This window comes from Triturus cristatus, chromosome 5_1 (genome assembly GCF_964204655.1).
Source record: "Triturus cristatus chromosome 5_1, aTriCri1.1, whole genome shotgun sequence".
NCBI classification, from domain to species: Eukaryota; Metazoa; Chordata; class Amphibia; order Caudata; family Salamandridae; genus Triturus; species Triturus cristatus.
In genome coordinates, this window is record NC_140587.1 from 216,306,381 (window position 1) to 216,318,430 (window position 12,050).

Below are 12,050 nucleotides of genomic sequence, written 5' to 3' on the forward strand. Positions count from 1 at the left end.
AACCAGTGCTACTGCTGCTTTCATCTCTACCATCTTTTCAACTTTGAATCCTTTTAGGTCATATAATTTAGAACATTGTATAGGTCACCTGCAGCTTGGAATACTGTGCATGATCTGTTCTACAGTTTAGAAATGAATTAGCGTCAGTTGATGCCAGGATGCCTTTGATGTTATTTGGTGATCTATAGTTTCTGAATACAATAAATACATACATTGTACTTGGAGCGCTCCTGTGTACCGAATAACTGAACACTGGTGAAAAGCCACTAAAGAGGAGGACAGGCGAAATTTCAGAGAATCAACAACGCTAAAGTCATATTTGTTGAAATAAACTACATAACGCTTTTATCTTATTCTCTGCCTTGACGTTCACTTTTTTTAAAAATGCGTGCTTTCTTCCCCCATCTTTTCCCGGCTGCTAACCTGCAGCAGGCGAAGCTTTAAATGTGAGAATGGGGCGGGTTCAAGCCCCATACTAAAAAACATTAAATCTCGCGAGCTTGTGGGTGGCTCTGTGTGTGTGTGTGTGTGTGTGTGTGTGTGTGTGTGTGTGTGTGTGTGTGTGTGTGTGTGTGTGTGTGTGTGGTAGGCTGTGTGTGTGTGTGGGTGGCTTTTTTTGTAGGTGGCTCTATGCGTGGTGGCTCTGTCTGTGTGTGGGTAACTCTGTGTGTGTGTGTAGGTGGCTATGTGAGTGGCTCTGTGTGTGTGGGTGGCTTTGTGTGTGTGGCTCTGTGTGTGGGTGCAAATGCAATATGTCTCGCATTTGAGAGTGATTAAGCTATTGACATTGTAAATAACAATGCAGTTTCTTTAACCCCTTCAGTGCCCATGACGAGATGGTCTCGTCATGGGCCGCGGTTGCGCTGTGCTCATGACGAGACCATCTCGTCATGAAATCCGCCCGCTAATAGAAAGCCCGGCACAGGGCGGGGAAAGGGCGGGGCACGCAAGAGGTTAAATGTTTTTTTAAAAAAACACAAACAAAAATGTCATGAGCAATGCCAATAGCTCCAACTTTAACAATGCCGAGACCACTACATAGTAAATGCTTGTTCCATCTGGAGACTGAGCTGCCTCATTGACTGCTGGGTTTATCGCATCTGCGCTCCCTCAGCTGGTTTGAGACCAAGCTCCCTCTATCTGCTGGCGCCCTTCGCTGTTGCACTGATGGAGGCCTCAGATGCTGCGTTAGCCTCGAGTCGGCACAATGTTGTCCCTGGACGACTGCGAGGGGAAACCCTAGACGCTACAATGTGCTGCCGGGGAATTAAATCTTTTCACTCTGCGCGAAATAAAGGTCTCATGTGGAAAGACTTTACACCAAGGGTGACTATGCCAACAAAGGCCCACTGTCCGTGGACTCTGTGCCTCCCATTCCCAACTTACAAACATATCACTGCACCAGCAGGAGCACAATTAAACAGAATAAACCAGCCCAAAGTAGCGATTGCACACCATGGCATTTTGGGTATGCAAATCAGCCCAGGACCGGCTGTTTCGTTCTCCACATTGCAGTATGCGACCTGTAAGAAGCGAAGCCAACATTACAAGTGTAGTGGGGAAAAAAGGACAATTTTGCAGTGAATCTCGCGTTTATTCAGACCGTTAAATAAGTCTCGGCACACTTTCTTTGAGATTTTCAGGGCAGGCGCAAAGTACAATTTAGTGTCAAAATTACATTCTGTTCGTTTTTCACAAGTAGACGTCCTCCACTGGTATTCATTCACCTTGACCCATCCCCGAGATGACTGAGCTGCCTTCAGTGACTGCTGGGTTCCAGCAGCTGCCAGGATTGCTGTGGGAATTTAACCCTGTTACCCGCCAGTAACTGGAAACCCTAGATTGAAATGCTTCTACTGACTTCTGGGTTCTAGCGGCTACTAGCAGCGATGGAAATGTCACCCAGTTTCCCCGGGTAACTCGAGAATCAGCTGCCTCCACCCACTGGAGGATTTTAGCAGCTACCAGCAGCTGTGGAGGTATCACTCAGTTACACGTGGGTATCCGGTAATGAGCTGTCTCCACCGAATGCAGAGTTCCAGCAGCTGTGGAAATATCACCCAGTTACCCCAATTTGCTGCTCCTCAGACTTCACTCACCCCGAGACTAGCGGCTACTGTGGCTGAATGGCTTCAATGCACTGCAGGCAGAATGGAAACAACAGGAGATCAAAGCACCGCCGTGCATAAACGCCTCATCTGGAAAGCCGCGGTAAATGAACCCCTCATCTAGAAAGACCTGAAAGTCAGAGTGACCTTAAGAATAAAGGCCCACTGCCCACCACTCTCTACTTGTCGACTCCCAGCACACAAACATATCACTGCTGCAGCAAACAGACGCTTAAAAAGAAGAAAGCAAACCAAAGCGGTAATTGTTGCCCATGGCATTATGGCTATGCAAATGAGGCCAGGATCAGGCTGCGTTCTCCACACGGCAGTCACCCACCAGCAAGAAATGAAGCCGATTATAAGACGGCAGTCAAACTATTTAGAAATATTGCAATCATTCCAGCTTTTATTCAATATCAGCGAATGAAGTATTTTTCACTCTTGCAGTCAGCACTTTCAGGACCGCATTACATTTCACAATTGAAAATAAAGTGCAGTTTTTTGAGAGAATGTACAAGTGCTCTTTGAGCGTTAAGGTCGATCCATCTGGGTGACAGAAGTTCTCCTGAAGGTGCTCGCCCGTCACCAAAGAGTTCGGCGTGATCTGTTCTGTGTTGCCGAGCAGCAGACCCCTCTGAAGCTCATTGTCACCCCCATCTGTAGATTTCAAAGAGTTGCCTGCCAACAGAGTCTGTGACAGAGCACAAGGTCTGCAGGGCTTGCGCCACATCTCTTATGACTTTAATCCTAGAACACAACATCTCCAGTTCCTGCAAGATGGTCTCCAGTGCACTCTGGGGGGCGCTGGGCATTATTTGGGTGTGGGGTTCATTTTCCCTCCTGAAGGGGAGGGGCTCTTTGTGAGGGCGGCTGCGCACCCTCCTGCCCGGTCTCTTCCGCATGGTTAGAAGTGTAGCTCCTCACAGGTTACACCGTACAACGCAGCTCTAGGCGGTACTTGGGCGGGGGGAGTTCTCTGCAGACTGCTGTTCCGATGACAGCCAGTTGAGGCCAGTGATTCACTCGGAGGCAGTTCTCGGTACTTCCCACAGCTACAACAGTAGTTGTGTGATTGTGTTAATGGCTGTTCTTTTCCTTAAGCAGGTCTAAGTGAAGTGCTTGGGACTCACTGGGTGCCTTCCTCAGTCATATGAGGTGCGGCCATTTTAAAGTCAGGTGTGGTGAGATTAATATCATAGGGGGTCAATCCTGTGTAGGTTTGCGCTTGGGTGGCAAGGGAAGTGTCCTTGCAGCTCTCTGGGGAGCTGTGAGGTAGCTTTCCCCGGTGTGCCCTCACCGTTCAAAAGCTGCTCGGATTCGGGGGCGTGTTTTTCTTTCTCTCCTCTTGCCATTGTCTGGAATGTTTACATTCCAGAGGAGAGAAAGAAAGTAAAAAACACGCCCCCGAATCCGAAAAAGACTGGGCTTAAATGGACAGACGCCCCTCTCCTCCAATGGCTGGCCTTCGTTTAGGAAGCCAGTCAATGGAGATGAGGGGCGGGTTCAAGCCCCATACCTAAAAACATTAAATCTCGCGAGCGAGACTGCGCAAGCGCAGCCTTCGCTAGCCGAGACCTAAAAAGCATTCCCCATTGTTCCGGGCTGCTTGTAAAGTGAAAGCGCGCATGGCGTGCTGAATGTTGCAGGAAATCATGTCGTGCCTGCTGTAGGAGAAACTTGTTAAAGAAAATAGTACTTACAGACTAAATAAGACATAACATGTAACAACTGTAGTAAAGGGGCCAGTCCCCATGGGAGGTTACAAATGAAGGCAAGGCGGTAGTAAGGAGGGACTAACAAGCCTATTAACGAATCGGAAGCCAGTTTTTACAATGGACAATGACGCAAGCCAATGAAAATGTCCCACACACTGATCTGTCAGACCAGCCCATCAGGCACTGCCTGATTGCACTATATACCCCAAGTCCAACCCTGATTGCAGCCCATTATCTTTTCAGCCTAAAGTATTTAGACTTCCAAGAAAAAAATAAAATGAGCTCCAGATTTTTAAGGCGCAGAATGTAAAACATCCTGTGGAAAATGTAAATGGAAACCCTGGAGCAGAAAAGCCGTCTGCAGATATTTTATTTTCCACCTGCCAATGTGTAAGTTGCTTGTTTCTGTACTTGGGTTATCATGGCAGGTAACGAACTGAGTTTAGTTGTCTCGCTTTTGCACCACAGGCCCACTCCTCTGTCCTCGGATTGTCTCAAATGTGTGTAAAAGCATCATGGTCACATAGGTTTCCCTCACAAGTCGTGCATTAGCTGCGAAACACAAGCGTAGGATCTGTAGTTCACTGTGAAGGGCACTTCTAAGTGATTATAAGGACTTTGGTAATTATGGTTTGTTTAAGAGTGTAATTGTTTTTTGTGGCACTCGCGGGGATAAGCAAAGCACACATTCCATAAAAAATGCTCATAAGTTACTAGCGTGACCCAGTTTCTGAAAAAACTGTGGCAAAAACCTAATAGTAATCACGCAATGCACGTGGAAATACCATGATTGGGAGTTACCATAGTGACAAGGTTTCAAACTACTGCAAGAAAAAAAAGGGAATGCACTTGCACACAAAATCTTAAACCACTGCCGTGAACGTACGCACGTGACCAAACTATGGAAGTTTGTTGGCACTGGAAAAGCAGGACACTGCAGCCTAAGGGACGCCAATAATTAGCAGTGGATACAGAGAGACTTGGCTTTCAACTATGTGGTTGATGTTTTGGTATCGGTGAAAAGAAACAGGACATATAACCGAGTGAAAGGAAATCACAATGGATTCAATTCCATGTCATTAAGGTTACAATGCTTCAGTTCTGGGATTTCCTCCAGCAAACCATGTTATCTGGTTTGTTGTGTCCAGTTGCTTTCATTAGGAGTGGTTAAAATTACAGCTACCAGAATGCATTAGGCTGTTAAATAAAAGATTTTGACTACAGGCATTGATATAGCGTAATATGGTAGCTGTAGTAAACATGGTTGCTCTCTAAGCTATCAGCGTTGCCTCGAATAGAAAACCCTTCTCCCTAGTGCATGTCAATAGGGACTGGAAATCCTATTTGTGTCAGGTGCTCGAGAACCCGTCTCATAGTGACAGGAACAGACCTATCCCCTCACGTGATCTCCCAAGTCACCAACCTCACCCTTTACACACTGGTCGTAACGTGAATATTAGGCTCTGGTATAGTTAATTTAAATGAGGAAGGGAGCGCCGTGGTCCGCCACACACTGCTTCCCTTATGAGCTAACTTGAGGATGTCTTAGGAGCCTAGTACCAAGAAGTATTCATTAACTCCCTTTGCTCAAAATAGTCACAGTTTGGCTAATGCATGTGGATGTTTTGCAGCGTTGGTGTACCCACTTTTGAAGCTGTCCCCCTTGTCCTGGGCTGCTTGAAAAGAGAAAGCGCCATGGCGCGCTGAATGTAAGCAAAGCACGTCCTACCCGCTAGTAAGAGAACCTCAGTAAAAAAAAATAGGGCTTACAAGACTAGATAACGCGTATCGTGTAAGAACCGAAGTAAAAGGTCCAGTCGCCATGGGAGGTTACAAATGTACTAAGGAGGGACTAACAAGCCTATTTACAAATTAGAAACCAGCATTTACGAAGGACAATGACACAAGCCAATGAAAAATATGGGCGGAGAGTGGACGGGGCTTCTATTCCATACTCCAGTGCAGCAAGTCTTGCAGAGCAGCACATAGCGCTGACTCTAGGCTCAACCTAAAAACCACGCAAAAACAAGACCCATTGGCATAACCAAAAGTCTAACCACCAATTTCAGACCCACTGGCTTTGCCAGTGCTTGTTTTTTTTTTGTTTCCCATAATCTTATTGAAACTGGAACTACTAGCATACATCAACACATTTTACTTAATGATGCTGCAAAGAAATGGTACCTAAATTTGACAGTAGTTTAGCTAAATGATTCTTTCCTATTTGCAATCTTTTGTGAACATTTTAATTTGTGCGCAAAGAATCATCAATTCTTGCTTCCAAGCCTCTGCAAATATTTACATCTAATCATAGAGCATTCTGGGAGCATTATACGTAGTCTCATATTTCAAAACTTTGAAAACATGTACACATTCCTATACTTGAACCACTGTCAGTAGTGGAGTCCGAGCTTACACTATTTACTTAGAGCACTCACCCTATTATAAAGGCTTTCTATTAATAAACCATAAATACAAGCTTGAACAGCATAATTGCATGAACTCAAATATTACCTTAAGTGCAGACAATGACCTTCCCTGATCCATAATGTGGTACTGTAAACTCGCAGCCAAAAGGTTTGTGCTGTAAGGGGGTTGGGCCTACTTGTCCCAAGGACAAAATACACATGAAAACTTGTTGCCATTGACTCCAAACAATATGTCCTGGCCGTCAGGCTATAGGAATTCCATGTCCCTGCTTCCCAGGAAGAGGTCATCCGGAGAGAGTGAGGGAAGCTGGTAGCCCATTGACTACTACCCGTATTCAACCCTGAGGGCATTTTGTGAACATTAAAGGGCATTCCTCGCACCCTGAACTCAGATCTTGACTGGATTGGAAGAACCAAAGGAGCACTGTCCTGCTGCCACGAGGAGCCTGCACCTGCTGATCCCAGTGGCTAGCAAAAGAGAAGGGTTTTCACCTGCTGTGTTCTGCTAGTGGAGATGTTACTCCGGAGCTCAGCCGAAGCAAGAGACTCCAAGGGTCAGTTGGCTGACCTTCTCGCAGCACATGGCCACAACAGCTGAAGAAGTCTGCTAGGTCGAGTTGGTAGCCCAAATCTTCAGACTTCCACCTCTCGTCGCCATGCAGCACCGCTCAAAGTTGCAGCTGAGTCTGCTGGACCCAAGAGAGACGTTCGAGTGTAGCTTGGTCGTCCAGAAGGCAAGTTATTTTCCATGTAATGATTTGACTGGGACCGCAATACCGGGCAACTGATAGCCTAGTGGCAACTGAAATTCTAACTGGAACGAGTGGATTTCGAGGGACGTTGACTCCTATGGCCAGGATCACCTCACTAATTTTGTGGGTCGTGGAGTAGCCACAGGAAGACCCTTCGACCGCATCAAAGAATCATGGAGCATCTTCAACATCCTATATCCATTGCATCAGGGCCACTTCCATATGAACTTATTATAAGGGAATAAAAGTGCCTGGAACTTCAAGCTGGATCCCATGACTGCCTCCCTGCCGGAGTTAGTCACTCAAAGTAACCGCATTGATACCTGCCCAAGTTTTCTTGAAAATAGTTTGGAAGTGTCAGATTTGTTGAAACTGCCAATGCTTGTTCAAGGTTAAGTTAAAAAGTGCATATGTACTATACCTTTTAATTGTTATATCTTCAGAATCTCATTTGGATCTTTTTCTTTGTGGTGTCTAAAAATACATAAAAATACAGTCTATATTTATAAATTGGTGTCGGATTTCTTAAGTTTCTCGTTGATGTCTTCAAATGTTTTTCTCCTGTTTAAATGCTTTACACTTGTTCCTTTGCTGCTCAGAGCCACAGCTACACAGGGTTGAGCTAGAGGACTTAGCAAACTGAATGCTTCTAAAGGGGTTGGTGAATGTATTACATGGAGGTCTCACCCCATTTCCCCAAATTCCTGCATCCTGGTGGTAAAACACTTCAGATGGTGTATGTGGGCTCGGCTGTGGGATCTGAAGTCCCAGTGGACGCAACATCAGGGGAATCTCTACGGCTGGGTCCAGTTTTCGGAAGATACTGTAAGAGATTGCAGTGGTTGCTATTGAACCACAATCTGGTAATTGGCAGACCTATCTCCCCTCTCCTCCCAGAGTTGGTAGAGGTGATCGATACATCACTTCTGAGGTGGGGTGGCCACCTGGCAGAGGTGTAGATCAGAAGACTTGTCGCCAGCTGAAATCTACCTCCACATCAACTTGCTGGAGTTGTAGGCCATCCACTTGGTGTTTAAAGTCTTCCTGCCATCCATCAAGGGAGGCTGGCTCAGGTGTTCACAAAGGTGAGGTTTTGAACCCTCTACCAGGAAGTTTTGTGCCTCTGGAAATGGCTGGAACATCTTCCTGGTCGTACAGCACCTGGTTGGATATTGAACGCCAGTCCCGACTAACTCCACCGTTGACACCTTGCGAACCACGAATGGCGTTAAACAACTGGCGGTCCAAGAACTCTTGGCTCTATCAGTACTTTTGTATGTTGGAGTTTGCAAAGAGTCTCTCACTAGGAGATGCGCTCCTCATGGTCTCCTAAATGCCATTCCTCTGATGCCACTCCTGCCCCAGGTCCTCTAGAAGATCCGGACCAACTAGGCCCAAGTCATCTTAGTGGCTCTGGTCTGGGCATGGAGACATTGGTTTTTAGAGCTCCTGGGCTTGAGCATGTCTCAGCCGTCAGGCTGCCCCTTTGGGAGGATCTCTTGTTACAGCAGCATAGTTGGGACCTATCCCCCAACCTGCACACACTCCCTCTTCATACGTGGAGATTGAGTGGTGACCGCTTTTGAGCACTTTTGACCTTGTTCCTGAGGTTTTAAATGTTATTCTGGCAGCCAGGCGTCCCTCAACAAAGTCTGTGTATGCCTGATGTTGTGACAGATTTGTGGCTTGGTGTTCAGAGCAGCACATTGACCCACTTCATGACCTTCTGTCTTGGGTGTTGCTCTTTGTGAACTTGGCCTGGCAGGTCCTCGTGCTGGGCACTGTTAATGGTTATTTGGCGGAGCTACCTGATTTTCTGAAGTTGTCAGATTAGTCTCCTTTGTTTAATTCACCTGTTCTGACTGTTTCTGAAAGATTTGCAGCGCATGTTTACGACTTTGCCTTTCATTATACCCAGTGGGACTTGAATCTGGGCCCCACCTTTCTGATGGGTTCCCCTTTTGAGTCCATGCATAACTGTCCCCTCAGGCTTCTTACTATCAAAACAAGTCATCTTGGTGGCCATCACATTGGCCCGAAGGGTGAGCAAGCTTCAGGCTCTCTGTCCACCCACAGGATACTACTACATTTCCATGGCAAACTGGTTTTCTGAACGCGTGCCTCTTTCCTACCGAAGGCAGTGGTTCCCTTCCGTGTTGATCAGGTGACCACCCTTACGGCGTTCTTTTCTCCACCTCACCTCTCTATGGAGGAGGAGAGGCTTCATCTTTTGGGCCCTAAGAGGGCCCTTAGTTTTTATATCGTTTATACCAAGGATCACCGACTGGATCATCAGCTTTTCGTTGGATTCTTCAGAGCAAAGAAGGGTAAAGCCGTGCATAAGAAGACCATCTCTCCATGGATTATATTCTTCATGAAAATCTGCTGCGCTGTGGCGGAGATGCTGCCTTCAGAAGGCTTGAGGGATTACTCTACCAGGGCCAAGGCTGCGATTACTGCGTTAGCATGCAGAGTCCCTTTCGTCGACATTTGACAGGCATCTATGTGTGCATCACTTCATATGTTGACAAAGCACTACTGCCTGGATGATCACGTCCTTCTAGATGGGCACTTTTCCTGCGCGGTCCTGCATGACTTGTTGGTTTAAGTTCGTTCACACCCCCTACGCTGGGGAGGTTGTTGCTGTGGTACATATTTTAATGTAAGGAATCTGCAGGTAGGAGTCTCTTCCAGAAGATCAAGTTACTTACCTTTTGTAATGCCTTTTCTGGTAGAGACACTATCAAACCGAAGATTCCGTACCAACCCTCCTTTCCTCCCTGCGCTGAGAACTGTGCTTCCTCATATGAAAGGTCCTCTTAGATCCAGGACACTGGAGATATCTATTCTGACGTGGCTCCTCTTCTGTAATTGTGGAATGTGTCCCGAAAGAAACTGATGTCAGCGCGCCAGGGTGGTGCTTATATATGCACCCTGCATGTCACATCTGCGGCTGATGATGTTGATGCGGAGCTGTCTGTGCCATCTACTGGCACAGAGGTGTACTGCTGAAGATTTTCCGGAACCAATGACACCTGGGGAGTGTCCTAAGCTAAGGAATATGCATTTAGACAGTCTGTACCAGAAAAGTAGTTACCAAAGGTAAGTAACCTGTTCTTCTTGATACTTGTCAGGCGCTACGTGGGTGTCGGCGCCATCTACTGGCGCGCAGAGGTGTACTGCTGAAGATTTTCTGGAACCAGTGATGCCTGGGGAATGTTTTAAGCTAAGGAATCTGCATCTAGATAGTCTCTACCAGAAAAGTTGTTATCAAAGGTAAGTAACTTGTTCTTGATACTTGTCAGGCGGCTACATGGGTGTCGGTGCAAACGTTTATGAAGCACTGCTGCCTCAACAGTCAGGTCTGTTAAGATGAGCATTTTGCATGCTCAGTCCTGCAGGACATTTTGGTATACGCCAGTTCACATACCCACCACCTGGGAAGGTACTGCTATGGCATCTATTAACAAGCTAAGGGTTCTGTGGTTAAAAGTATCCAGAAGAACAAGTTACTTACCTTCCGTAATGCTCTTTCTGGTCTAACTGCAGATTCCTCTTCCACTACTCCATTCTGTGAAATGTTGGACTCTGTGTCTGAGGGCACAGGCAACCTAAGAAAGCAACTCATCTCAGCGCGTTTGTATGCAGGTCCTCTCTTCACTTCTGGAGTGAAATGACGTCGGTACAGAGCCTCACTATGCCACCTACAGGTACTCAGAAGTATTGCTTTGAAGTTTCCGGATCCAGTCTGAAAGAAAGCCTGGGGAATATTCAAGATGTGAGTAATCTGCGGTTAGAATAGGAGTGTTAGCGAAGGTAAGTAACTTATTCTTCTGGGTCCTTGCTAGTCGCATGAAATTTGCTAAGCAACTGAATTTGAAATGAAATGGGATTGCTAGTAAACGTGTGTTCCTTTATAGTGCTGGGAGTTTCCTGAGAGTTTCTAAAAGTTGTAATCGAACCCTAAAATCTAGCACATGAACAATGGCAAAGAGTGAGAGTCTGAAAAACAAAAAGGGCCACGGAGTGTGTATGGAGAGAAGCATACTCAATTTAACAAGAACGCCATTGAATTAAGGAGAGGAAAGATAGTAGAAACATGTCAAATCCCAGTATAAGAAGAGTTGTATTGCAAGTCGAGGAGTGCGAGAGAAAGAGCAGGCTAAATGAAGACCGCCAAGGGCCTGTTATAGGCAGTTCTGTCATAGAGAGTGAAGAACCATGAATCATATAAGTGGGAAGGTAACGCGAAATACAATGTGGAAAACCAAACTGACTCAAAAATAAATTGTATAATAAAGTTTTACCCCTGAAGAAGTGTAGGTACCTAATACTGTATCTATTCTAAAACAGAGCTTTTTGACAAGTGTTAAGGTGTGAATAATGGAAGGAAATTTCACCTTGTTCATTTTTCTTTCTCCACAACAGCTGAAGTCAAGCGTGTGGGGGACACTGTGCTTGGCATGGCTACGCAGTGTGTGCAGATGAAAAACGTGCAACGAACAACACCTCAGACGCTATCCAACCTTTGCTTGAAGATCAATGTAAAACTGGGAGGAGTAAATAACATCTTATTGCCACAGGGCAGGTAAGCTATACATCAGCTGTATTGTGTAAAAAAGAAAAAGGTCTTTATAGCAGTTGATCTCAACTGCTTAATATCAGAAAGACAGGGGTGCGCCATCCCAGATCTCATCAGTGAGCGCCAGATTCAAATATGTTCTGCTGTAGTCCATCTACATCCCATCTTTTGTGCAGTGTGAATCCATACAAATATTTTTTTATGAGGAAGGTTCTACCGTTGCCAGCCTAATCTGTATAATTAATTATTGGTTTTATGCTTAAATATTACAAGCAAATGTTATCTCTTTCCTTCCTTCACTTTCCTGCCCTAAACTCTTTGCAAAGACTGCACTATCAGTAACATCACTTTTAAACTTTTGAGCACCATTGTCTATTCACCTGCTCTGGCTTTTTAGGTCTCGCCTGGCGAACGTAGCGCGAAGCGCTGCTGTCGCCAGCGAGATCTATTGTTGCTGACTTGCC

General features: G+C 45.9%; 1 protein-coding gene across 4 annotated transcripts in view; it reads left to right on the plus strand.

The window, feature by feature from the left end:
• AGO2 (argonaute RISC catalytic component 2) overlaps positions 1-12,050 on the plus strand; it is a 524,350-nt gene that overhangs the window by 324,633 nt on the left and 187,667 nt on the right. For all 4 annotated transcript variants that reach the window (XM_085604853.1, XM_085604855.1, XM_085604857.1 and 1 more), the window contains exon 13: positions 11,433-11,592. In XM_085604853.1, coding sequence (XP_085460979.1) covers positions 11,433-11,592 — 160 coding nt within the window. The remainder of the gene's footprint in view (positions 1-11,432; positions 11,593-12,050) is intronic.